Source organism: Mucor velutinosus (assembly GCF_035048745.1).
Source record: "Mucor velutinosus strain NIH1002 chromosome Unknown tig00001553, whole genome shotgun sequence".
Taxonomy (NCBI): domain Eukaryota; kingdom Fungi; phylum Mucoromycota; class Mucoromycetes; order Mucorales; family Mucoraceae; genus Mucor; species Mucor velutinosus.
This window is the reverse complement of record NW_027041930.1, coordinates 1,775,610-1,801,314: the sequence shown is the minus strand read 5'-3', so window position 1 is coordinate 1,801,314 and position 25,705 is coordinate 1,775,610. Positions and strand designations below refer to the sequence as shown.

The following is a 25,705-nucleotide window of genomic DNA, read 5'->3' as shown; positions in this document are numbered from 1 at the left end:
AATTAATAGTAAAAAAAAAAGGCTTATCAGAGTTAGAAGGAAATCTATAATAGCGACTTTTTGAGAGGTTGTCATTGTAAAAGACACCTTTATAGGGAAAACCCCCAATAAAACCAAATAAAAAAGGATTCAAGCCACTCTATTGTTCTTTCGAATCCATGGTCCCCACTTAATTAGCATCGCCACCATCATTGCTATTATTATTGTCCTTATTAGAAAGGCATTTTGGTCAGCTACCAGGGTCACCCAATGCCAACACCACCACCACCACCAAAATTTAATGCAATCTCAGCTTATTTTTTTCTGTTCCAGATTGGCCAAATCTCGTCTATTTTCGACGTCTTTAATCTATTCTGCGAGATTCGACTATGTGAATTGTGGTGATCATCCAATGCTTCCTAGTACAATTCACATAGTCGAATCTCGCAGAATAGATTAAAGACATCGGAAATAAACGAGATTTGGCCAATCTGGAACAGAAAAAATAACCTGAGATTGAATAGAAGGCATATTAATTTTTATGAAGCTAATTCATGCAAATTTCGATGCGTTATGTTGTTGGTAAGCTTATTAATAACGGAAAGGAGAAACCGAATTTGCTGCTTGAATAAAATGGTTTTGCACCGTCGCTTCGCTACGGTAAAATTCTTATTACGATTAATGCTACCTTCTGTCTATCTGAAAGCCGTGCACGTTTTTGTGTTGATAAAGACATTGACTACACTTCTTTTTATTAGCTTTGAACTTGAAGCGTTTCAACAGAAACTCAATTACTTTGACGGCTCCAAAAGCAAAATACTGCCGTTAGGCAATAGCTCACCAATCATTCCTGTTGAATACCATCCATCAGAATCTACGACCTCCACTGTCGCTAGTGGTTTATTCCAATAGCCTGCAAACACCGTGCTGCCACTGACATGAATCTCGCCTCTCGGATTTGGTAAATCTTCTGCTGTGTACCCCTTCTCTTTCTTGTCGATCAGTTTGGCGTGTATCGAAGCTAGCGGTGGTCCCACCACTCTCTTATCCAGAGCGTAATCAAAAACGATAGTTGTCATCATACTAGAACTGGTTTCCGGCCGACTGAAAGTCTTGAGTACCTGCGCACCTAGAATGGACCTATAGAATGACCCAAGATCTACTTTGGGAGCATCATCATTATCCAGATACAGCATGCGCATTTGGCCACCAAAGAGCTGCTGTCTGATGTATCGAAATACAAGCATGTCGTATTTGCAATCAGAAACAAGTTTGCCTTCCTTATGATATCTGTCTTTTCTATCCAGACCTCGTTGAAATAAGAAGGAATTGCCATATTTCCCAAGGATTAGCCTCCGTACCTGCTTTAGAAATGGACCACCACTGCGCAATTATATTAAAAAGTTTAATATTGTTGGTTTATGCAATTCTGAGATGTTACCTGGCATAGATTGTTGGCTTCACCTCCTTGATTGCCGTCAAAACAGAGCCAACATCTAGATTGAATTCATTTAGCAAGACTTTATCCTCGAAACCTATGGATCCTCCCACAAAGCATATCGCAGCTTGTAGTACGTAGCCCAGCACATTATCTGTCGTAATAGCAACTGTGTTAGTTTCAGCCAAATACGAAGAAACTGACTATCTACCAATTGCAAAACTATGCATCAGGGTGTCTTTTGACGTGAACTTGTGACTCATTGGCGTATGACCGAGATTGCTTGCTGTATATTGAACATTGCTTAATATCTTTTACACCAAACAGCATTAGACATTACTTACATATGGCGGAAATTAGGTTCTATGTCTCAACATTAACATAGCGCATTCAACTATACGCGAAGCTTACCTTGTGCGTCAAGACAACCCCAAGTAATTTGTCATCCTGTGGGTCATTGACATCTGGAATCTATGTTCAGGCATGAGACAACTTGATCACATCAAATGATACTATAGACAGTTACATTTTTCTGTGGATTCGTGCTGTAGTATATGCTGGCGATGGAGTCATTTGCTATCCAACGCACTGGTGTTATCAAGTCATGTTATGCTTTAGAGTGATTGCATCCTTACTTGATTTCTCTGATCTATCAACGAAATGCTCATTTCCTAAAGTTTGCAATTGGCTGAAGCTGGTAACACAGAGTCCAAAGTACTTTTCTTGCTCTTCATAGTCTGCATCTTCCCCCAGCACAATGATATGCTTTACACTTGTTCCTTCCACCAAGCGCAAAACGTACTCTAGGTGAGTTTTGTCAATCACCAATGTAGTGAGCTTTGTATCGCGGATCACATGGACTATATGTGATGATGTGGCCTGAGCGGCTATGGGTATTGTCACCAGACCACCCCAGTGACAAGCTATACAATGAAATCATTCAATATCTCCCAATAATTGGGAATACAAGTGGATTTATTTACCCATTTCAATCCAAAACGTGTCTAAGCAGAGATCCCCATCGATTATATTTTGCGGATTAGATCAAATGGAAACTAGCATCAAGATGAACATACCTGGGGAACTGGAGGCGTATATTCCCACAAAGGATGATTCCTTTTCGGTGCTCGCCTCCAGCTTGGCTTTGTAGATGAGCCCAGAAAAGATGTGCTGTATATTTTCATATGCTCCATCTATAAATCACGTATTAACATGACCAACTAATAATATCTAATTTCACCCCATTATATACCATAGAGTTGCTATACATGATGTTAGTTGATGTAGTTCAATCATACTAACATTGCTCATTACCCAAACAACGCTCTTTCTGGTCGAGTCTCGGGCTCCTATAAATTGTTTGCCTTTGTGTTTGTTTAGCGCAACTTGATACAGTTCGCTCAGAGTCCTGATGGATCGATCTCTGGTGGTCAGTAAGGGAGGACCATTCGGAAGCGCATTTGATTTGATGGCAGCACTTTCTCCTGGATATCTCAGCGTTGCATACTCGCTTTGTTTGTTCAGGACAGACGGATGAATATCAGGATGCTTTCCGTTTTGAATGGCAATAAAAGACGCTGCACTGATGATCGTGGTGAGAAGCAAGTAGCTCAGCGTATTCAATTCAATGGTCATTGTTGCGGTTGTAAAATAAAATGGAAGAGAGAAAGAGACCCATTCATGCGACATGATGGGTCATTTGCTATTATAAGTGTGAGATTGTACATTGTGTGGGGTTTTCAGCCTTCATATTTCCATTGGTTTCTAATCATTACTCGATTGGATATTTTGTGTAATAGCGTTCAATAGCATGACAGGTTTGATACGCGCTACTTTGAGCCACCTCAGAGCGGATCATTCAGAGTAGGGTTGATATGGGACTGACCACTAAAACCATAATCCAGCAACACGTTGTCAATCTGCACAATTGAAACAAGCTATATTTAATCGAGCCATTTATCCCTAACAGTGACAGCAATGAGTCCTCCTTTTGAGCAGAGAGCCATGTAAACCGTATGCAGTCATATGATGCTTTGAGCGCTTATCGTTATTTGCTCATATTTGCTAAATTCAACTCAACAATACTGCTATACATGTTCAAGCGAGTTAAAAATAAACTAGGTCCATGCCAAGAGGGTTTGACATCAAGTATTTTTAGCATTGAGAGATCATTTCTTGCTCATAAATATAGACGGCATGCCATGGAAAAAACTTGTACCGTCAAACATGGCATCATGAGGATCACAATGATTGAATAATAGGGCTCAAATAAGGTTGATCTCTAATAACGTTGCTATGATGACAATGTCTATATTTACATGCTGGCAATTTTATATATAAAAGGAGCTGATATGTGCTTGCAAAATCAAAAATTACCCAACTCTATCATTGATAACATGAAATTCACCCTTTTGATAACCACTGCTTTGGCCTTGTTTGCTACTGCCTCTACTGCTATGCCTACGCATCAAAATTGTGCTATTGCAAACTCCTCTGCTCCTTCCAGCTCGTCCTCTGGCTATGACATTCATTTGAAATCAGACACTGCCTTCTGCTCTTTCATGCCACCTCATCCCGGAGACAATGTTGGTGCTACAGAAAACAACGGTATTCCCTTCTGTACGAACGCTACTCTTGGTGGACAAGTCTTCCCTCAAGGTTTCATCAAGACTGCCCACTTTTTGAATACGACTGATTACGCTCAGGTTACGGGTACAATTGACAGAGCTGCGTATCAACTTGATCCCAACGATGGCGGAGGACAATACGACAACATGGACATCAAGAATGTCACTTGCAATGGCTACAAGTTCTTTGTCAATCTCATTGAGCCTGATGCTAACGTGTTCTGTATCCGTTGTTGTGAAAACCAATCGGATTGTAACTTGGGAATCTCTACCTATGGTTGCGAGAGAATTGTCCCTGGTGACTATAGTTAGATGTTATCAATAAAAGCTGCCAAATAAAACAAATCTCCACACAAATATATATGATTCTTCATGCCATCATGGCACGTTTCATTTCCGTGTTACATCTCCGGCGGCTTTCCGCTGTGTCTATCATCATTTCCGTATTAGCAACTTCTCTTTTGGCTAAAGCTAAACGAGGGGTTTGCGGTGTAAACATAGGTGTGCCATTGCTGTACACTGTAAAGACAGAATACAAATGCCATGTTTATTTGTCGCATACATCAGGACTCGAAACAAGTAGTGCTACGAGGCTCTATATAAAGATTGAACTATACAAATCAAGTACTTTTATCTAATTATATCCTATTGTGCCAAGAAAGAGCGATGCCAGGCCATGTCATTTGCCACATTTTCTAATAGAAGCTACACAGAGTATTTTGTATATAGGATAGATTCGTCTGGGATGATACCCTCCTTGTTGAAAAACTTGTAGTCCTTGTCCACATGCGAATCAATGGTCATCAGAAACGTATCAAACCTACAGAGCAAGCCATTGAGCAACATGGAATTGCACACAAAAGAAGCACTTACACTCTGTCTTGATGCTCCTGCTCGAATATCTTGGAGTAGATGGATTCTCTCTTAAATGCCTCAATTGCATCCTACAAACAGTGTTGTAGAAATCACGGTCTCACTTGTGTCTGCCGTTCTTACCTTGTACTGATCAAAATCTATCGTTTGTCTGCTCTCGATTGCGTGCATCCGGTCATTGTACAACTTGAATACAGGTCGGTCGAGCAAAAGGCCTAAAGCTGGTGCTTTTGGTATATTAATTTTGGCTGATTCAAATGTCTTGGGTAACAGAGTCAATGGAGTGCCAGTACGAGTGCAGAGCATTGCCATGGCTATTCGCTCTAGTTGGTTATACAGTCTTCCTTTGTCAAAGTAGTTGAATAGCTTACATATCATCTTTCGAATCTGATGCAACATGAATGATTGACCATGCAGTTTGACACTGATCCATTCCATGCCTCCAATCATCATGGGCTCGTCGACATTGATATCAATCATGAATCGGTTGGCTGCTTGATCCCTGAAACTTCTTGCAATGGTGTAATTGTGAAAGTTGTGCGTGCCCTTGAACATTTGCATGGCTCGCTTGAATTTCGAGAAACGTTCTTGATCTACTCGATACGCAAGCAATTTCGCTGGATCAGTTGGTTTCATGAAGCGAGTGAGGGTGCTGTCTTCCGTAGCAATCTGAATGTCGTGCTCTGATTGCGGTTGTGTGGTCCATTCTTTGTTGGGTTCTAGTTGCTGTAATGCGTACGATGGCATCAGATACTCGTAAATGCGAGAATCACACTTGTTTTTGGCATGAAAATTGCGCTGTGTCTCCACATAGCCTATAGTGATACATTGAAAGGATCAGATATGTAGGGTCATCCTCCAGTCTATATCCAAGATTACCCCAAACCCTTATTTGTGGTGGTAACACAGCATTTAATTTCTCTACAATCTGCTCATCTTGACAAATCATCTTGAGAGATACCAGGTTACATGAAGCATGGACACCTTTATCTGTGCGAGCGGCTCGCATTAACTGCACCTTTTTGGGGTCTACTGCATTAGATGTAGAGACAGCACCTGTCTTACAAAGGGCGTCAAACAGCACGCTCTCAATTGTCACTGTACCCGGGTTTCTAGGACCAAATGTCAGTTCACATGTTACGTTTTCAAAAGCAAGACTCACATTTGCATCCCCTGAAATGAAGAGCCATTGAAACCTATCAATAGAGCTACTTTCTTCTTGGGCAATCTCGGCTCATTGCTCTTGACATGGTCCTGGTTTCCGGTCGCTTTCCAAGAGTTGACTTGATCAAAATGAAGCTTGCGGTCTTTGGATGTCTTGATGATGCGATTCAAGCAATTCAGACTTGAGCAGAACGATCTCCAATGCAGTGGGCGTGCTCTCATGGACATGTTGGTGGGCCTAAACTCAGATAACCTTGAGAAATAACGAATTGCAGGTGCAAATGATGTTAGATGACGCATCGGGAAATTTGACCAGTGAGAAGGTCAACGAAGGCTGTTATAGATGATCTTTTGTGACGGTGCGAGCTGATTTGCTATGATTGATTCCATCTCTCGAAAAGGATATTGCCATCCAGATGCATGCATTTTATTTGGTCTGAATCTTGCACTCCATCTCCCCCCCCCCCACTCGATCTCTCTCTTTTTCTTCTTTTTTCCATTCAACATTCACAATGCAATTACCACTCATGTCTAACCCAACTCATCTGCCATGGATTGTACAAAAGTATGGCGGAACCAGTGTAGGGAAATTCCTGAATGAGATTGCTGATACCATTATACCGTAAGCATCGATTGGATCCAGCATGTTGCCAACCGCCTTGTAACAATTCTACTCTAGTACATATATCAAGACCAACAAGGTGGTCATTGTATGCTCTGCCCGAAGTGGAGAATCAAAAGACAAAGGCACCACCAACATGTGAGTTGCTTGATATTCATATGATAATCCAACATTTCCCGGTATTCATGCATTTTCTCCACAAGGCTATTACGAGCAGCAGAAGAAGCCCTCACAGAAGGATCTGAAAAGCATTTGGAAATCGTTGAGGAGATCACAAACGACCATCTTAATGCAGCAAGATCGGTTATTAAAAACAAGGAAATACTAGACCATCTCGAATCTCAACTTAAGACAGAGTGCCTGAAATTAAGGTCCTTTTTGGAAGCAGCAGAGGTATATTCTAAGCGAAATCATATGATATGATTATAGTAGGGTAACACAGTATGTTAGATTATAGATGAGATCTCTCCTCGATCAAAAGATATCATTGTAGGCATGGGCGAGAAATTGTCATGTACCATCGTCGCTGCTGTGTTGAAGGATCGAGTAAGGATGGTAGTGCGAACCTTGGAGTATTGTGTATTCATGACGACGCTAGGGTATTGATAGTCAACTGGTGGTGCTGAACAACATCATTGATCGAGAATTCACTACATTGGATCAGTCATTCTACGACTACATTGCTGTGCGTTTACGTCAAGTGATAGCTGAATGTGGAAACAAGGTACCGGTATTGACAGGCTTCTTTGGCAATGTACCCGGCAGTCTGTTGACCAGTATCGGTCGAGGCTATACGGATCTGTGTGCCGCTCTTGCCGCTGTGGGATTGCAATCACAAGAACTTCAAATTTGGAAAGAGGTAGATGGCATATTTACTGCTGATCCAAGAAAGGTGAAAACTGCTCGTCTGTTGCCCATCATTACACCAGAAGAAGCTGCTGAATTGACCTACTATGGCTCAGAGGTCATCCACCCATTCACCATGGAGCAAGTCATCAGAGCTGAAATCCCTATTCGTATCAAGAATGTAGAGAATCCTTTTGGTTCTGGCACCATCATTTTCCCAGATCAAACCACAAAATCCACCAATGGTTATGCTACGCCGCCACCTACACCGGCTGTATTGGCTCAGAACGGCTACCATTTAGATTTGTCTCGAAAACATCCCACCGCAGTGACAGTCAAGGATAAGATCTGTGTGCTTAATGTGCATTCAAATCGCAAGAACGTCAGCCATGGTTTCTTGGCCAAGATCTTTATGGCTTTAGATGAGCACAATATCATTGTCGACTTGATCTCCACGTCAGAGGTGCATGTGTCCATGGCATTGTCCTCGGATGTGGATCAGAACAATTTGGAAAAGGCACTTGTCGATCTAAAAAAGCTAGGCCAAGTATGTACATTTAGGATTTCTTGACACCAGTCAACTAACATTCTGTTCTCAGGTGGATGTGAATCAAAACATGGCCATTCTATCCCTTGTCGGCAAACAGATGAAGAATTTAGTGGGCGTAGCAGGAAAGATGTTTACTTCTTTGGCAGAAGCAGGCATTAGTATTGAAATCATCTCACAAGGTGCATCAGAAATCAACATTTCCTGCGTGGTATCAGAGGAATATGCCCTGAGTGCATTGAAGGCCATCCATGAACGATTACTGGATGTTGACCCCAGCGTGGAACTACCAAACTTGAATGCTGCTACTATTGAATAAACCTATTGTGCAACAGTTTTCGCATTATTTGTAACACAGTGGAATTTACCTATGATGTAGCGGCACAGTAAACATTCAAACCGAGAAACACCTTTGTATTGTGGGTTTCGTAGCATGGGGCAAGGTCATATTAGCAAGCAATGAGGCAGGATGTCATGATAAATAGGCATTGGTATGGCCACTAGCAGTGTGCAAGTTTTTCTCATAGCCTAATGTTATATTTCTCGAAATCACATGCCGTGTTAAATAAATATTGCATCAATCTGTCAAGAGCAGCTATCCTAGAGAGAAGAGAGAGAGAGAGTAGCTACTTCAGAATGAGATGATATCATACCACTGATCGCTCATTTACTTGTACAAAAAACATTGTGATGGCAACTTTCAAAATTTTCAGCAATATTATTTAAAGGCAAGATATTGCTGCCATTTTTTTTATTATTTACTCATTGAATTAGATAGTGCTATTATTGAAAAAGATAAAATGTTAAAAGACATCAGATGATGATTTAAGAGCGTTCACCACGAAGACGGCGAGCCAATTGAATATCTTTGGGTTGAATGGTAACTCTCTTAGCATGGATAGCGGCAAGGTTAGTATCTATTTAGGGGAAAGAAACGTGATTCAAGGAGGGTTAAAATCATGTGAATTGGTTAGTATCATCATAACCATAGTTATATAAATCAATCACCATATACCTTCAAAGAGTGAAACAAGATAAGCTTCCGCAGCTTCTTGCAAAGCACCAATAGCAGAGGATTGGAAACGCAAGTCTGTCTTGAAGTCTTGAGCAATCTCACGGACGAGACGCTAAAATCGATGAATAGATGTGAATACAAGAGATGGATATAAAAGAGTGTTGTGTTTTCATACCTGGAAAGGAAGCTTACGAATCAAAAGCTCGGTTGATTTCTATCGTTTTCGAGTAAAATGTCAACATCCATCATTCTTGTATCATCCTAAATGCACGCTAAAAAAAAATAGTTACCTGATATCTACGGATTTCACGAAGAGCGACAGTACCAGGCTTATAACGATGAGGCTTCTTTACACCACCTAGGAAATATTCATTTGATTAGATACATTGAAAACTAATTCACAATGTCGACTACTGCATTACCAGTTGTAGGAGCAGACTTTCTAGCGGCTTTGGTGGCAAGTTGCTTTCTGGGAGCCTTACCACCAGTTGATTTACGGGCAGTTTGTTTAGTTCTAGCCATATTTTAACTTGAATGAAAAAAAGATAAAAAGGAAAAAGGAAACAAGAGCCGGATGAGATGTAGACATTTGCTCTTAAACACGGCTACAATCTTCGGGCGAAAGTGACCGCTGTGTGCCGCACCAGTTGTTCATAGTTTTCCCCTTGTTCAAATATGAATCATGTTATCAAACGTATGAGAAAACTCGAGGGGAAATACAGCAAATCAAAAGGAATCATGTTGTCGATGACAAACATGGCCAATCCGTTGACCTGATTACCGGAGTTTCAATTGTATGATCTTTGATTTATCCTAATGACATTGGAAATAACACAATTTCTCTGATTGCACATCAATCAAGGTAAATCACTCAACGACGATTGTACAGATGTGATGCTTGATCATGTTCTAAACAAAGCAAAAAAAGTTTATTTATGCTTATTGGTGTTGCACAGACGAGTTTTTTTTTTTTCTGTCCTTATTAAAAATCTAGCATTTTAAAATGTACATTTGATATCCCATGTTGGATGGGATATTTCTATCATAGTTCGAAATGGCACTCTACTGTACACGCTGACAGTGACATAATTGAACCATAGTGCACCCTTTTGCCCTAACGCACCAAGCAACATACGCACACACCTACGCAAATCTGCACTTGCTTTAAATAGCCTAGCTCCCAAGTGCTTACACATTTTTGAAAAGGGGATCGAATATGGTTTAGGGCTAGCTAAGAATTGTTGTATGGTAATCCGTTGTTGTTGATATTTAAAGTATGTTCTGGACTCTGGAAAGCTCTTTTCCCCTTTTATCCTCTTGTTTTTCATTTAATTTTACTACATACTTAAACCCGACATGTACTTTACCTTACCAAAGAGTCAGGATAGACCTTCCAATCCATCGTTATTAAATAAGAAACCAAGCAATAGCAGCATCATGTCCACCGATTCAAATGCAATGGCAGAAGACCGTATTACAGAAATAATCCAAAACCTGGATGACCATTGGGGATCACCACCTATATTGACTCCAGACACACTGGCTCATATATTGAATCATCAATGGACAAACGAAGAACTGGTGAATCAGGAAGAAATTAAAAAAGTATAGCACACACTGTAAATTGTACGAGAGAATATCGTTTTCATTAAAAGTATTCACATTTCGATCATTGTTCTAGGTATCCAAGGTAGCTGCAAAAGCAACGGTAGCTGCAAATCGTGCGATCCAGAACAATAACAAAGCTGTATCCACATTAATAGAGGAAGTTTGCAGGTAAATTTGTTTGACTAAAAGGAGGGAGTAGAAACAAAAAAAGGTACTAAGGGTTCTGTCGATCAGAACAATACAGTCTATGGATTCAGAGGGCAAGCACGATGTGACCAAGGATTTAAAGGTATGGTTTACATGCTGGGGAATGGACGATGGCTGATGAAGGTTCATGTTCATGTCCATGTAGAGCGATCCAGTCATTCAAAAGTTCATTGCTGATAAAGAGGCAGCATCGGCATCAGCACCACCGTCAGCAGCAGCAGCAGCAGCAGCAGCAGCAATAGTAGTAGGGAATGAAGAACATGTCATGCAGCATCTCATCGAACTATTACAGCAACACAACATGAACAACGAGAAGAAGGTAGATGCTGAATCAACATGATAACCCTATTACGGTGACTGTTTGAAAATTTTGTTTCTCCCCTTTTAAACCCTTTCCGATGTTGAATTCAGTAATAAAGGCCTTTCTTTTCCATATCTTACTAATACATCAACCATGGGTTATGCATCTTTGGACGCAGCGCTTGCCTTCCCTAACAATTTGGCGCCGATTAACTCTCACATCGCCATCACAGATACACTGAAGTCAGACGCCAACTTTCTTGTGCATCATTTCGTCGTAAATCAGCTCAAAAATGACAAGCATGTGGTATTGGTCGGTTTAGCGCAAATCTTCAACCATTACTTCTTGATTGGACGCAAGTTGGTAAGGCTAATTTAAGGCAATCTCGTGTCAATAGTTACTTATGCACTGCGCGATACTAGGGAATCAATTTGCAAACGTACAAGCAATCTGGAAAGCTTGTCTTTTTGGATGGTTTGACGCATTTGAACGAATACACATCCGAAACGCCATATCCCCCACCCAAGGCACCCACTGCACCCACAAACACACTAGATCACAAAAACAAGCAGCAAAATTTGTTGAAATCATTCTACAAGACGATTGCCCAGTATGTGACATCTAGCAACACACTTGTCATTTTAGACGATGTGAGTGTGCTGTTGTACAATGGGTTTGACACTGAGCAGGTGTCAACATTCATCCTCAAGTTGAGATCACTCGTTGAGAATGTCCAGGGCACACTACTGACCGTGATGCATGCCGATGAAGAGGGATCAGAGGATACAGAGCAAGACAACTTTATCAAGAGTGTCATTTACGGATCAAATCTTGTGCTCCAGGTCCAGCCGTTGAACAGTGGATTGGCCAGAGATGTGCATGGTCAATTGGACGTCATTTACGGGCCACAGCAGCAACACCAGCAAACCATGAATACCCCACAACAATCTTTGCACTACAAGATATTGGACAACAATGTGCACTTTTTTGCTAGAGGTGTTGCTCAAATGTAATCAATAAAAAAAAATGGATTTTTACTGCATTTGGACGCTAATTAATTGGTTGTGTTGTTATACAAGCGAAATGTTGTTATTTATAGACTTTTATTAGTTTAAAAAAGATTTCCTTCTTCTTTCTCTTCTCCCCCCCACCTCCCTCCCCTTCCTTTCTTTACCACATACACTCAACATGTTACCAAGTAATAAACTGCTTGGTTTGGCCATTTTAGGCCTACTCGCCTCAGTCAACGCAGCAGCAACAACAACTGATCCTTGCGCTCACATTGCTGGAAATAAAACCGCTAGCTTTCAAGACGCAAAGGCTTGTCTAGACTACTTTAAATACGATAAAGACATTGCTCAGCAAACTGTGGATACTGTCAGAAAAGTGACAAATGAACTCTATGTTTTCAATGTAAATAAGTTGCTGATACCGCCAAGTAACACTGTTACTCATTTATTGTACAGGATGTTGCTGCTTCTCCTCCCACAGTAGAAGGTTTAGCAATTACTGCTGTAAACATTTCTTACGGTCTAGATTTGATCCTCAAAGAAGACTGGAAATCAGACAGAGAGTTTCAAGAAGCCGTTGCATTATTGCTGGATAAAGTGCAAGACGCACATTTGGTAAGATTCCACATAGTACCATCCAGTGGAAAGCTAACATGTCTATAGTCATATTCACCATTCTGTTATCGTCAATTCATTTTCTGGCAACCTATTCAACTCAACGCACTTTTAAGAAACAAAAGATTGGTTGCTAATGTCGCCTATGTCAAGAACGATGTATGGCCAGAGGCAAAAGAATCATGGGTTGGCTGTGAGGTCACCGAAATTGATGGATCAGAAGCAATGGACATGATTGTCAACTATGCTGTCAACAACAACGGCGAGAGTAAAGACGCCAACACTTGTTTCAACAACATCATGAACACAAAGAGTTACTTTCACGGTTGGGATGACGGTGCTGATGATTTAGGCTATCATCGTTTCTTGCCTGCTCAAGAATTCCACAACTATACCATGCGCTGTCCCAAGAGTGGCACCTTACCCATCCAAGAAGAATATGATGCCCCATTCACCGTTCAGGTACCTTGGATTGCTCAAGTGCCTCCCAGCTTTCAAACTGCTGACAACTACTGGTCCACTTTCTGTCAATCTGCTCATCAAAACGACCACAAAAACATCACCAAGCGAACAATTCACTATGATCTTCACGAGCTCAAGACAATCCATGAAGGTGAAGTCTTTGCATTGAACTCTGACGGTGTCAATGTAGCATCAAATGCTGTGGGCAACAGCCGTGGTCCCTACATTGAGTTTATCCAATTAACCGGTGAAAACGAGAAAGTGGGTGTCATTGATATCCAAAGCTTCTCTATTGCTTCTGAAGATAGACAAGCATTCACCGATGACTTCATTGCAGGCCTCGAAAACTTTGAAGCCAAGGGCGTCGAGAAGATCATCCTGGATCTCTCTTCCAACGGTGGTGGTGATGCCTGTGCTGGTGAATTCCTCATTAGCACTTTTTTTAACTCTACCCCTGATTACCCTTCTGATGTCAAATACTCTCCCTTCTTGGAGCGTGTCATTGAAAAGGCTTATCAACAAGAAAATACCAAATGGTTGGATTACAAGTCCTCTGGTTACGATGGAAGCTCTTGGTTCACCAAGACAAAGGAATATACCCGTGGTAAGAATACTGTCAAGTTCTCTCAGCCTGTCTCCCTGAGCTGCGATGGCTGGCAAGATACTATTAGCACCAAGAAATATCACAACACGAAATGGAAGTCTTCTGACGTCCTGATTCTATCTGACGGTCGTTGTGGTTCTACATGTGCTATCGTTGCATCGCGTCTTCGTTTGTCTCATCAAGTGCCTGCGATGGGTTTGGGTGGAATTCGTGGTAACCGCATGCAGTTTGCTTCTTTCCCAGGCGGAGAGAGCGATCGTCTATCCAGCTTCCTGATGGATTTGGAAATTTTGGATATGGCTAATGACCCAGATGCCCCTGCTCCCTTCCCTGAGCGTGCCGATATGGGTTGGACCTTTAGAGAAGTCTACAAGCCTTCTAGCTCTTTCAATGGTCAAGAAACCGACCTCTTGGAGTACAGTGCTATCAACGCTGACTGTAGAATCTATTTTGATGACAATAACGCTGATGATATCAAAAAACTTTGGGCTGATGTTGCCAAGGTTGTGTTAGCGGGGCAATGTCCACTTGTCAATGATGTATAGTTTCCCTTTGTTTTGAATAATAAACACGCTCTACTTGTACTACTACCATTCTGCTAATATCGTCATCATCATTATATATCATTATACTGTATAAGAAGGTTTTACCGTAACGAAGCAAACGTGCAAAACCATAGTAATCAAGCAGTAAATTTGGTTTCTCCTTTCCGTTATTAATAAGCTTAGCAACAATATAACACATCAAGATTTGTATGAATTAGCCTTATCAAAATCAATATCCCTCTTACTCGAATTAGAAGTTGCACAGGCTGCAGAACTGCCCGTCCAGAAGACTTCAGCTACCAAAGATATGATTCATGTTGTATCAATAAAAGCTATAAAGCAAAAACATAACCAGGTTTTACAACTTTCAAGCATTCATGTCTTGACATGTAGACCTTTCTGAGCCACTGGAATGGCGCCAAACAATTTTACTTGAGTAGTAGTAACATCCTGACACCTTTGCTCAACTTTTTGGGTCAAAAAAAAAAAAACATGGCCAAAAATCGACCAAAGACCATGAGGGGTACCTCATGGTTTTCATCGAAAATCAAACGATCGCATTTTTCACCTTGAAAATGAAGACTTTTACTATGGTATGTATCACATCAAAATGTTTCTCTCGATCCAAAGCAACCTATGAAGCCACTTTTATGAGGTTTTCATATGCAAAATATGGCTATTTTCGCTAAAAACCTCATTTCATATATTATTACATTGCCCAATAAGTTTAGTCAAAGTATTTATTACAGTTAGCACCATTAGAAGCGCCTTGAAAAGTACTTCAAGAATGTATTAGGAAGCGTTTTTTTTTTTTTGTAGGGGAGCCGAGCTCCAGGTTTTATTTACAGTCCTTAAAATGTCATACTGAGAGAAAGAAAAGACTGTTGGTAGACCCAATGTCTGCAATGATGGGGAATAAGATATATAATGAACTAAGTTGGGAAAGAAATCTACTACTAATCAGGTGCGACACCTAGAGCCAATACAATCTCAAAATATGGATACTGGATAAGAGCACAAAACACCAAACGAGGACATCAGTACTACGTCAAAATAATCACCAAAAAATGCACTCACTGAGATTTGAACCGGGATCATTCAGATGGCATGTTGGATGCTTAATCACTTTGCCCTACCACCACGGGCGCTTAAGGGAAGGTTGAGTTATCTTGTCAGTTTATATAGTCGAACTCTGCAAAATATATCAATCGAGTCGATTTTCATCTATATCTGTCCAATCTAAAGCAGAATATTTGCCGGAGTTTTAACCGATTTTGGCCGCTGCTTGCTGGCAAAATACAGACCTTCCTCCTCATTGCGAAAACAATCGTTATGAACAAAAGGAAAAAGCGTACAGAAAGCACGGGATCTTGCCAGGAATGGATACATAGCCACTCGCTGTAATAAGCCTGCTTAACGATATAACATGTATTGAAATCAAATACACCAAAGTCTTGCCTTAACATCACAAGTCCTTGTGAACAGCACGACATTCGATTTTACAATGTCATTGTCAAGACTTGAAATCAGCTATGAAGTGACTAGTAAGCGATACAAATGTAAATCTGCTAATTACAAGTAATTGCACATCTGTTTACTTTACTAAGTTTTTTAAGATGAAATTAAAGTATAACTGAGCCTTGTCAAAAACATTTCTCTGTTGCGATTTTGACAGCTATTATATCTCTCCAGTTCTATTTCATGACTCATCGTTTGTTGTAATACTTCATCCTTATACATTGCATGTACGTGTGCGCCTCATTTAGATAAAAGTGACCGTTCGATACGGGTGAGAACAGCAACAAATGTGATTAAATCCCAGAGATTCGTGCATCTGTAACAATAGATAAACGAAGCACAAGTTCTTCATCCATAGACAACACCTTTCTCTCATCTCTCAGATACGTATAACACAAGTATGGTTCATTGGTCTGGATTGGCAGCGATTGCATTAGCTTTGCCTTTAAGTGCAATGGCATTTCAACTAGAGCAAATGCCTTTCTCTGACAGGTTCCCTCGCAAGAAAGATGCCCTCGATCATGCACACAAACTTCTTCGTCACCACCCCGTTATTGACACTCATAACGATTTGCCTTTGTAAGTGTTTATGTACATTGTCCGCAGAAAGCGCAGCTCACCCTATTTCCTCTGTCTTTTCTCTTTTTTTGATAGACATTTGGCCTTTGTTTACAATGGCAAGATCAATGACATGAACTTTACCAAGTTTGACTGGGGACACACGGATATCACTCGTCTTCATCAAGGACATGTTGGCGGTCAATTCTGGAGTATCTACTACGAATGTGATGATACGGAGGCTAATCAACTTTTGAAAGCCATGGAAACGATTGATGTGGTTCAGAGAATGGTGAATTTGCATCCTGAAACATTCCAAATAGCTACAAATACCAAGGAATTTGAACATGCTTTGCGTCATGGAAAAATTGCATCTGCTATGGGTATGGAAGGGGGCCAAATGATTGATAGCTCTATGGTAGCTCTTCGTCAATTCTATGACCTTGGTATCAGATACATGACTGTAAGTGTGGATGCTGCTAACAAGTAAAGCAAAGGTGCTGACAAATCACCTGTAGTTGACTCACAACTGCCACACTCCTTGGGCTGAGGCTTGTTGCGATGCCAATCCTCCTGCTTTTGATAAAGGATTGGGTTTAACAGATTTTGGCAAGGAAATCGTTTTGGAAATGAACAGACTTGGTATGATGGTTGATATCTCTCATGTTGCTCATTCCACAATGCATGCTGTCCTCAATACCACGCGTGCTCCAGTCTTGTTCTCTCATTCTTCCAGCAATGCCCTTTGTGACATTGAGAGAAACGTACCTGATAGCGTGCTGGAGCGCTTGGATGAAACTGATGGTGTAGTACAAGTCAACTTTTATAACGCATTCGTTCAATGTGACCCTGATAAGGAAGCAACTTTATCTGATGTCGCTGATCATATTGAGCACATTGCTTCGGTGGCTGGCTATCACCGTGTTGGTCTTGGCGCTGATTACAACGGTATTGAAGCGACTCCTACCGGCCTCGAAGATGTCTCAAAGTACCCTGATTTGTTTGCTGAGCTGATCCGCCGTGGATGGAGTGATGAACATTTGATTGGTTTGGCTGGCAGAAACCTTTTGCGTGTATGGAGAGAGGTTGAAAAAGTGAGTGAAACGATAGCAAAGGCAAAGGAGTTGCCATCTGAGGCAAAGATTGGTGATTTCAAATAAAGCATGTATTTATTGGCTTTTTTCAATCAATTGTGTAAGTCTGTTTGCCTCTTCTTCCAGGTCCATGAAATCATTAGGAACCTCCAAGATCAATCGCTTGTAGTCTTCATTTTTAGTATTAATCTGGATAGTTCTATGAGGGCGTCTCATATAGATGAACGTCTTCCTCATGTTGCTTGGCATATCAAGAGAGTAAAAAGTACCTATATTGCACATGAGAGTGATGCTTCTCGCCCATCTGCAATCTCATATCACTTGCCTGCATTGAAAACACCGGGAATTCGAGTACCAAAGTGAAAGCCCAAGAATACTCGCTGAGCTGCTTCAGGTTTTGCAATGATGGGCAACACAATATGTTCAAATGGAATCGAGAATGATCTTTTCATTGAGAAGAATGATGCTGCATCTTGCTCACATAACGAGATTTTCAGTTTCATATCTAAAGTGCGTAGACTTGGCACTTACCAGTGAGCTGAATGTGCAACTGATTTGCGCTAGTATCGAAAAAATAAGAAAACCCCATTTAATGTCTAGATAATAAGGGGTATGAAAAGAAAAGCATCGTTTGAAATCAATAAATACCTCAAAATAGAGAATTATGGACGAAAATGGCAATGAATATGGCTAAGCAGTATTTTGTTGCACAAATGGCTCTTGGGCACTGATTCACCGCATATTTGTCTCGAGATCACATTTGCATAAACGAGACCAAATGTCGGTGAAAACCTGATAAATGCCACGTAGGCTGTAGCACTGCTTATTTGAAGCGTCAAGGCATCTGATGCAATGCTTAAATTGACTCAAAGGCGTATGGATAGAACATGCAACTAATGCTAGATGAGGGCTATTGCGAAATACGCATGTCTTTGATACATTTGTGAAGCACAAAGGCTGCATCTCGTTGATTTTCCATGAATCATCAAAGGGTACCCATTATCAAATGAAATGACCCTAATCTCATGTGGCCATGGGGATATTTGAAATGTTGCTTATTATTGGAAACAAGAGCAAGGTATTGCTTCTCTCATTGATCAATGAACCAACCTACCCTGCTTCTACTAGCTGGGTTTTGTGATTTCAGTATCCAACTTGAATAGATGTTACGGCCTTTCTGTGCAAGAGAGGTACGTGTTGCTTATGAGCGAGTTGAATGATCCATACACTACAATTGACGTCACCTGAAGCATACACAAATGAAGCGGAGAGATGTGCAAAAGAGCAAACAAAGGAGGTTTATAACAGAAATTTTTTCTCTCGCTTTTCTTTTTTCCTTTTTTTTCTTCTTCTCTAAATTCATTTTTAGTCACCATGTCTGACAATTTCGACGACGATTTATACAATGTATACAACGGAGCAGGAAAAGAAGATACATACAACGACGAAGATTTGTATGGCGAAGATCCTGTAGAGTTCAAAGAGGAAGATGTCGAAGTCAAAGTAGAGGCTACTCCAGAGCCTGAAGATGCTCATGATGACGACCACCAGAATCATCATCAGCAGCAGTACAACGACTCTCCTCAACAGCAGCAACAGCATCAGCAACAACAACAACAACAACAACAACAAGGCAACTGGGGATATCAGCAAAATGCCTATCAACAGTACATGGCTGCCTACCAAAGAAGCCTTCAACAGCAAATGGCTGCCAACCCATATCAAATGCAGCAAATGATCCAAAGGCAAATGAGACAACACATGCCACAACAACAGCAGCAGTACAACAAGCCTAGACAGCATCATCAGAACAATGATGGTAATGGTAGTGATGGCCCATCCGACAAGCCATCTACTTCCGTTACCACCACCAACTCAGAAGAAGGGTAAGTGTGCAAACGTGATAATAAATTGGGTGTGTATATGTAAATTGTATATTATTAGCAAAATGTTTATTGGAGGACTTAATTGGGAGACAACGGATGGTAAGATAGTTTATAGTTACAATTTACATCAAATAGTGTTGAGTATAGAGTTTAGTATTAAGATTTTTATTTCAATAATAAAAAACCAAATCATCGTAATAGAAAACTTGCGTCAATACTTTTCACAGTTTGGTGAAGTGCTTGATTGTGTGGTCATGCGCGACCCAGCAACACAACGTTCACGTGGCTTTGGCTTCTTGACCATGAAAGAGAATTCAGCCATTGACAAGATTGTTAGCCAAGATCACCACAATCTGGATGGCAAAAGAGTAAGTAAATCATATTCTGCTGGAACATGGTCATTGACGCTCTTATTAGATTGACCCCAAGCGAGCGATTCCCCGCGATGAACAAGACAAGACAGAAAAGATCTTTGTTGGCGGCATCTCTCCCGAGGTGAATGAAGAAGAGTTCAGAGAGTTCTTTACGCAGTTTGGCAAAGTCTTGGATGCCACTCTTATGATGGAGCGTGATACAGGAAGACCTCGAGGCTTTGGTTTCGTGACATTTGAAGACAGCAAAGGCGTAGAGGAAGCTTTGAGGAATCCCAATTTGTCCATTAAGGACAAGACTGTAAGTATCGATATCTGGTGCTTGAGAGCATGTGTTGATAAACATGTATAGATTGAGGTAAAGAAGGCCATGCCAAAGGGCAAGCAGAACCGCCAGCACAATACGCCAGTGTTCAACCCAAACTTCAGACCACCTTACATGCCCAACAGCAGATACAGTGGTGGTGGCAACTTTAACAACATGCGCGGTAATTTCAACATGTACAACAGCATGTATCCTGCTGGCAACTATAACATGGCTGCCGCTGCTGCTGCCGCTGCCGCTTACTACGGTCAACAGCAGCAACAAGGTGGAGGCTACGGCAACATGTACAACAGCAACAATGGTAACAACATGCGCCAACAACACCATCATCGACAAGGTAACAGCAACATGCCATTTGACATGAAATTGCGCATACTAATGCTCTCTCTTTTAAATAGATGACAATAGAAGAAACTCAAGAGATCGTCATCAAAGTAGCAGTGGAGGTAATGGAGGTGGTGCTATGCATGCTTCTCAATCCAGAAACCAGCAGCACTACCGCCCCTACTAAAACGATAGGGCTCTAAAACGATTATGACGCGTTTTCGCCGCGTTCTTTCTTTTACCGTTTTGATGTGAAGAAGAAAAAAAAAAAAAAAAAAAAAAAGAATAAAATGATACAAAAAAAAAAAAATTTAAAACACATATGTGAAAAGGCTTCCTTCCCTTTTGTTTGCTATCCATAGCTGAAATATCAATTATGAGAGAGATCATTCATTTGCAAGCAGGTAATACAAGATCTGCACTACATACAGATGTATGTCAAATCGGCAAATGCTAACAAACAAATAAACATATTCTAGGTCAATGTGGTAATCAGGTAAAGCACAGGCTTTTTGTTCATGTAGAGAGGATGGCTATTGACGCCCACAGACTAGATTGGCCAAAAGTTTTGGGAGACCATCTCTCAAGAGCATGGCATTGATACCAATGGTAACTACTGTGGAGACAACGATCTTCAATTAGAGCGTGTCAATGTATTCTACAATGAAGGATCAGAAGGCAAATATGTCCCAAGGTAATTCAAGGTGGAAGCCCTCGGCAACGACAATGTGTGGCTTATAGAAGATTGAAATTAGAGCTGTCTTGGTTGATCTTGAGCCTGCTACCATGGACAGCATTCGCAGTAGTCCCTATGGTAAGATTTACAGACCTGATAACTTTGTGAATGCTCAATCAGGTGCTGGTAATTCTTGGGCCAAGGGTTATTACACAGAGGGTGCAGAACTCGTTGAGAATATTATGGATGTTGTTCGTAAGGAAGCAGAGGGCACCGATTGTTTGCAAGGCTTCCAATTAGCTCATTCCCTTGGTGGTGGTACTGGTTCTGGTCTCGGTTCTCTCCTGCTCTCCAAGATCCGTGAGGAGTATCCTGATCGTATCTTGAGTACCTACTCTGTTTTGCCTTCTCCCAAGGTCTCTGACACTGTTGTTGAACCTTACAATGCTGTATTGTCCGTCCATCAACTCGTCGAGAACTGCGATGCTACTTTCTGTATTGACAATGAGGCTCTTTACGACATTTGCTTTAGAACACTCAAATTGACCAACCCTGGTTATGGCGATCTGAATCAGCTGGTGTCTGCTGTCATGTCTGGTGTCACTACCAGTTTGCGTTTCCCTGGTCAATTGAACAGTGATATGCGTAAACTCTGTGTCAACATGGTCCCATTCCCTCGTCTTCACTTTTTTATGGTGGGTATCGCTCCTTTGACCGCCTTCGCCTCTCAACAATACCGCAACTTGACAGTGCCTGAACTGACCGCTCAAATGTTTGATGCTCGCAATATGATGGCAGCTTCAGATCCTCGTCATGGTCGCTACTTGACTGCCGCTACCATCTTCCGTGGTCGTTTGTCTACCAAGGAAGTCGAGACCCAAATGCTAAATATTCAAACAAAGCACTCTGCTTACTTTGTGGAATGGATTCCCAACAGTGTCAAGACATCTCTTTGTGATATTCCTCCTGTGGGTCTCAAGATGTCGGGTACTTTTATTGGTAACAGCACTGCTATTCAAGACTTGTTTAAGCGTGTCAATGAGCAATTCACGGTCATGTTTAGAAGAAAGGCTTTCTTGCATTGGTACACTGGTGAGGGTATGGATGAGATGGAATTCACCGAAGCTGAATCCAATATGAACGACTTGGTATCTGAATATCAACAATATCAAGAGGCCACTATTGATGATGAGGAATACGATGATGAAGAATATGAAGATGAGGAGATGGCGGACGAGCCTATGATGGTATAGATGTAGTAAAATAAGCACAAATAAAGCATTGTTTTGTATGTAAAATGAGCCTTTGAATGGATGCCATAGAAAGCAGCTTCTATTGTTGGATCTGCATCGATGAGGTAAAGTATCAGATCAAGCATTTTCTGGATCATGGTTAGAAGCAGTCTTCACGGAGTTTAAGCTTGAGCCATAAAAAAAAGCTTCCCATCAACTAATTGCTGCATCATTTCATTCGATAAACAAACGCTCTACCCCCCCCCCCTTTTTTTTTCAACATTACTCACTCTGGATGATGAGTTGGTATTCTACACAGAAATGCGCTGACTGCTAGCTAACATGCTGTTCCTAGATAATTTGACGGACAATATAGAGTATAACCTGCAACAGTATGCTGCAATGACGCAGGCTCAATTATTAAGTGCTCCTCATCTACAGCAACAACAGCACAGCAACAATGATAGACAACAAAGTAGCACACAATCTTCGCCCATGAGTCATCTTCAGGATCCAAGCCATGCATTCAACTTGGCCTATCAACCATTCCCTTTGATTCGTATGGCTCCTCCTCAGCTACATCAACCAACATTGGCAAAGGATCTCTCTCCTTCAACCACTTCAACCACTTTGACAAGCCTGGATCTAGGCATGAATGATAAATCGGTTCGGCCCACTCGAGTTACTCGGCCACCCAATGCTTATTTGTTGTTCAATAAAGAGATGAGAAGAGTTCTGAAAGATCAAGATCCCACAATGAAGGTTGCTGATATCAGTAAAGAAGTAGGGTTTCGTTGGAAGAACATGCCCAAGGTAGCCTCTCATCTGAACATCACCAGGAAGGGTTTCCTCATACATTCTATAGGAACAAAAGGAGCAGTATGTAAATCAAGCCAACAAGATCAAAGAAGAGCAGAGAGCATTGCATCCCAACGCAATGTACATTCGTCGTTCCAGAGCAGAGTTATTGAAAGCAGGCCATTTCACAAAAGGGAACCCAGATCAACCACCAGACTCGCATTCCAAACGTAAACGGCCTAAACGAGACAAGAACACAACTACACCCAAACATCCATTATCTGCTTATATGTGGTATTTGACAGAGGTCAGGCCAGATGCCATGCGCCAGTATCCCGGCTCCAATGTTGGGCAGATCAGTAAACTATGCGCTGATCGATGGAATGTCATGTCCGAAGAAGCCAGGCTACCTTGGAAAACCAAAGCACAAGTTGACAAAGACCGTTACGCAAGGGAGATGCAAATATATGCTATACAAAATGATCATGCATTAGGTCGTGGCACAAGACAAAAGTATCGTTCTGCTGCCGCTGCTCTCAGGAGAGATACAGCGGCCACCACCACCACCACCTCAACCACCTCAACCACAACTGATGTCTTTTTAGATCCTCTCTTTTATAACAATACAGTTAGTACAACAGGAAAACCGCCATCTTTTTTATCTGCTCCAACGGATCCAACAAGTCTACTTCGTACCACATTGCCGATGGCGCATCACACATTGAATCCCCATGCCCTACTTCAACAACAGCAGCAGCAACAGCATCATCAGCATTCCAATAACCCTAGCGCAAGCACATCTACCTCCTCAACTTCCACATCCACACATTCCTCCTCGTCAACGGTTGCAACAGTGTATAGTGATCATCGTCATTGTTAAATGCTATCTTTGTATATGGTTTTGTATATAGTAAATATACCTCTTTCTCTCTCTCTTTTTTTTTTTTTTTTTTTTTTTTGCCACTGAATCCAATGGATCACTCTGTTTGTCTGTTAATGTATAAATAATGTCGAGTTTTATTACAATATGAATATGCAAATGATGTATGCCAAGATGCCAACCCAGGCTACATCTCGAATGGAATAGAAAAAGGGCGACATGCTACGTTTTGCCGATTTAAATTGAATATGCTGCACGCCCAATTCTTCTTTTGCCAAATGATAACCAGCACCGTTTGTATTGCTTTTGAAAGCGTATTGGAATATATGCCATGTCAATAGCAACACAATCGTAAACACCAAAAGATACGCATAGCGTAAGAACAATCCAATCTGATCCGGTAACCAGCATAAATCTGTTGCGAGTTGGCCTTGCTCAATGTTGAGTATCATGACGCCAGGATATTTCAGTCCCTGAGCCATGCTGATTGTGGGCACCGTAATCTCAACAGCGCTGTGGTTGCCTCGAAGCTGATGAACCACTTTGCAATAGTCGTGATCATCGCCTGAAAATACAGCAACAGGGTCCACTTTGTCCAAGATGAGTAAAGTCAGCTCCTCGGTCACTAGATTCTGATATTGATATCCTGCTCTATCTGCAATATGCGAGCCTGATTGCCGTTGAGAACCGCATGTTTGTTGGGGAGATCTGAACAAGGGGACATGTGTCAGTAGGATCCTTGGTATGGTGCTATTGCTGCTCAATGATTCCAGCATGTGCAATGCGTCGTTGCGTATGGCTGGATTACTTGAGCTCAGTGACACAGTGTCGACAATAACAAATGTATAGCCGTATTTCTCAAACGTGTAGGAGGTGGGTCCAAAATAGTCTTCAAATCTCTCCACCAAGTGCTTTTGTATGCCATTGCCAAACCCAACATCGTGATTGCCCACCATATAATAAGCTTTGGAGGGAAATATACGGCGAAAACGATCTACTTCTGAAGCATATCTATCAAGATGGTCAGTTCAATTTGCCTTTCTCTTATCTATCAAGCTTGTGCTGTACTTGGTGTCATCCCAATCTCTGCCGCTATCCATTAAATCGCCCATGATGATAGTGTCTGTTGGCCGCACATGGTTCTCCAAATGTCGATAGCTTCTCTTCATGTAGAGCTCGCTATAAAACTTGGATAACTGCATGATAATCCAGGACCTGTTGTATGAATTGTCGTCTGTCATCTGTGGGTCGGCAACAAGCAGTAGTCTTCCATTGTTCTGTAGGAAATTTAATACAGCTGGTCAAGCGCTGTGGTGCTATAATGCTTACAATGGAAGGTGTGCTGGTATGATTTATGGAAGCGCAATTTCTGGCAGAAAACATAAATACAAAGCATTCATTGCTCAGTATCAAAAGAACCCATAAAAACCGTAGACATTGCACAATAAATTTGGTCTTGATCATTTGGAAAAGAAAAAAAGATATAAAAGAGTAAAAAAAAAAAAAAAAAAAAAAATTGCAGACAGGAATTAAAAACAGGTTTTACATAGCTGCTGATAAGACAGAGACGAATGTATATA

At 41.2% G+C, this 25,705-nt stretch overlaps 14 protein-coding genes across 14 annotated transcripts; 9 read left to right on the top strand and 5 right to left on the bottom strand.

Annotated features, from left to right (window-relative positions):
* Window positions 1–770: 770 nt before the first annotated feature.
* On the bottom strand, window positions 771–3,052 carry ATC70_007964 (uncharacterized protein; the record flags this gene model as incomplete). The annotated part of the gene is made up of 11 exons (XM_064827220.1): window positions 771–1,362; window positions 1,421–1,571; window positions 1,629–1,703; window positions 1,762–1,780; window positions 1,829–1,888; window positions 1,944–1,993; window positions 2,053–2,340; window positions 2,401–2,421; window positions 2,494–2,610; window positions 2,670–2,679; window positions 2,732–3,052. The coding sequence occupies 11 exons, from the start codon at window positions 3,050–3,052 to the stop codon at window positions 771–773; spliced, it is 1,704 nt and encodes a 567-aa protein (XP_064676277.1).
* A 716-nt stretch (window positions 3,053–3,768) lies between these two features.
* On the top strand, window positions 3,769–4,356 carry ARF1_2 (Arf GTPase arf1; the record flags this gene model as incomplete). Its single annotated transcript, XM_064827219.1, has 1 exon — window positions 3,769–4,356. The coding sequence occupies one exon, from the start codon at window positions 3,769–3,771 to the stop codon at window positions 4,354–4,356; it is 588 nt and encodes a 195-aa protein (XP_064676276.1).
* Window positions 4,357–4,749: 393 nt separating this feature from the next.
* ATC70_007962 (uncharacterized protein) lies at window positions 4,750–6,381 on the bottom strand (the record flags this gene model as incomplete). The annotated part of the gene is made up of 6 exons (XM_064827218.1): window positions 4,750–4,864; window positions 4,918–4,988; window positions 5,041–5,231; window positions 5,289–5,732; window positions 5,797–6,029; window positions 6,080–6,381. The coding sequence occupies 6 exons, from the start codon at window positions 6,379–6,381 to the stop codon at window positions 4,750–4,752; spliced, it is 1,356 nt and encodes a 451-aa protein (XP_064676275.1).
* Window positions 6,382–6,593: 212 nt separating this feature from the next.
* ATC70_007961 (uncharacterized protein) lies at window positions 6,594–8,415 on the top strand (the record flags this gene model as incomplete). The annotated part of the gene is made up of 6 exons (XM_064827217.1): window positions 6,594–6,703; window positions 6,761–6,841; window positions 6,907–7,096; window positions 7,154–7,249; window positions 7,302–8,096; window positions 8,149–8,415. 6 exons carry the CDS (start codon window positions 6,594–6,596, stop codon window positions 8,413–8,415), a joined length of 1,539 nt encoding a protein of 512 aa, XP_064676274.1.
* Window positions 8,416–8,921: 506 nt separating this feature from the next.
* On the bottom strand, window positions 8,922–9,633 carry ATC70_007960 (uncharacterized protein; the record flags this gene model as incomplete). The annotated part of the gene is made up of 5 exons (XM_064827216.1): window positions 8,922–9,013; window positions 9,112–9,223; window positions 9,287–9,325; window positions 9,402–9,469; window positions 9,534–9,633. The coding sequence occupies 5 exons, from the start codon at window positions 9,631–9,633 to the stop codon at window positions 8,922–8,924; spliced, it is 411 nt and encodes a 136-aa protein (XP_064676273.1).
* An 834-nt stretch (window positions 9,634–10,467) lies between these two features.
* ATC70_007959 (uncharacterized protein) lies at window positions 10,468–11,266 on the top strand (the record flags this gene model as incomplete). The annotated part of the gene is made up of 4 exons (XM_064827215.1): window positions 10,468–10,716; window positions 10,793–10,887; window positions 10,954–11,008; window positions 11,072–11,266. The coding sequence occupies 4 exons, from the start codon at window positions 10,468–10,470 to the stop codon at window positions 11,264–11,266; spliced, it is 594 nt and encodes a 197-aa protein (XP_064676272.1).
* Window positions 11,267–11,380: 114 nt separating this feature from the next.
* Window positions 11,381–12,240, top strand: ATC70_007958 (uncharacterized protein; the record flags this gene model as incomplete). Its single annotated transcript, XM_064827214.1, has 2 exons — window positions 11,381–11,590; window positions 11,650–12,240. 2 exons carry the CDS (start codon window positions 11,381–11,383, stop codon window positions 12,238–12,240), a joined length of 801 nt encoding a protein of 266 aa, XP_064676271.1.
* A 175-nt stretch (window positions 12,241–12,415) lies between these two features.
* On the top strand, window positions 12,416–14,463 carry ATC70_007957 (Protein kinase domain-containing protein; the record flags this gene model as incomplete). Its single annotated transcript, XM_064827213.1, has 3 exons — window positions 12,416–12,640; window positions 12,694–12,852; window positions 12,901–14,463. 3 exons carry the CDS (start codon window positions 12,416–12,418, stop codon window positions 14,461–14,463), a joined length of 1,947 nt encoding a protein of 648 aa, XP_064676270.1.
* A 1,918-nt stretch (window positions 14,464–16,381) lies between these two features.
* ATC70_007956 (uncharacterized protein) lies at window positions 16,382–17,699 on the top strand (the record flags this gene model as incomplete). Its single annotated transcript, XM_064827212.1, has 3 exons — window positions 16,382–16,560; window positions 16,636–17,002; window positions 17,058–17,699. The coding sequence occupies 3 exons, from the start codon at window positions 16,382–16,384 to the stop codon at window positions 17,697–17,699; spliced, it is 1,188 nt and encodes a 395-aa protein (XP_064676269.1).
* A 9-nt stretch (window positions 17,700–17,708) lies between these two features.
* Window positions 17,709–18,222, bottom strand: ATC70_007955 (uncharacterized protein; the record flags this gene model as incomplete). The annotated part of the gene is made up of 3 exons (XM_064827211.1): window positions 17,709–17,902; window positions 17,959–18,105; window positions 18,165–18,222. 3 exons carry the CDS (start codon window positions 18,220–18,222, stop codon window positions 17,709–17,711), a joined length of 399 nt encoding a protein of 132 aa, XP_064676268.1.
* A 785-nt stretch (window positions 18,223–19,007) lies between these two features.
* Window positions 19,008–20,726, top strand: ATC70_007954 (uncharacterized protein; the record flags this gene model as incomplete). The annotated part of the gene is made up of 6 exons (XM_064827210.1): window positions 19,008–19,519; window positions 19,578–19,618; window positions 19,721–19,887; window positions 19,937–20,191; window positions 20,243–20,552; window positions 20,614–20,726. 6 exons carry the CDS (start codon window positions 19,008–19,010, stop codon window positions 20,724–20,726), a joined length of 1,398 nt encoding a protein of 465 aa, XP_064676267.1.
* A 189-nt stretch (window positions 20,727–20,915) lies between these two features.
* On the top strand, window positions 20,916–22,468 carry MIA40 (Oxidoreductase; the record flags this gene model as incomplete). The annotated part of the gene is made up of 4 exons (XM_064827209.1): window positions 20,916–20,943; window positions 21,019–21,035; window positions 21,094–21,233; window positions 21,295–22,468. 4 exons carry the CDS (start codon window positions 20,916–20,918, stop codon window positions 22,466–22,468), a joined length of 1,359 nt encoding a protein of 452 aa, XP_064676266.1.
* A 321-nt stretch (window positions 22,469–22,789) lies between these two features.
* On the top strand, window positions 22,790–24,125 carry ATC70_007952 (uncharacterized protein; the record flags this gene model as incomplete). Its single annotated transcript, XM_064827208.1, has 2 exons — window positions 22,790–23,260; window positions 23,313–24,125. 2 exons carry the CDS (start codon window positions 22,790–22,792, stop codon window positions 24,123–24,125), a joined length of 1,284 nt encoding a protein of 427 aa, XP_064676265.1.
* Window positions 24,126–24,265: 140 nt separating this feature from the next.
* On the bottom strand, window positions 24,266–25,508 carry ATC70_007951 (uncharacterized protein; the record flags this gene model as incomplete). The annotated part of the gene is made up of 3 exons (XM_064827207.1): window positions 24,266–25,136; window positions 25,194–25,402; window positions 25,455–25,508. 3 exons carry the CDS (start codon window positions 25,506–25,508, stop codon window positions 24,266–24,268), a joined length of 1,134 nt encoding a protein of 377 aa, XP_064676264.1.
* Window positions 25,509–25,705: the final 197 nt, after the last annotated feature.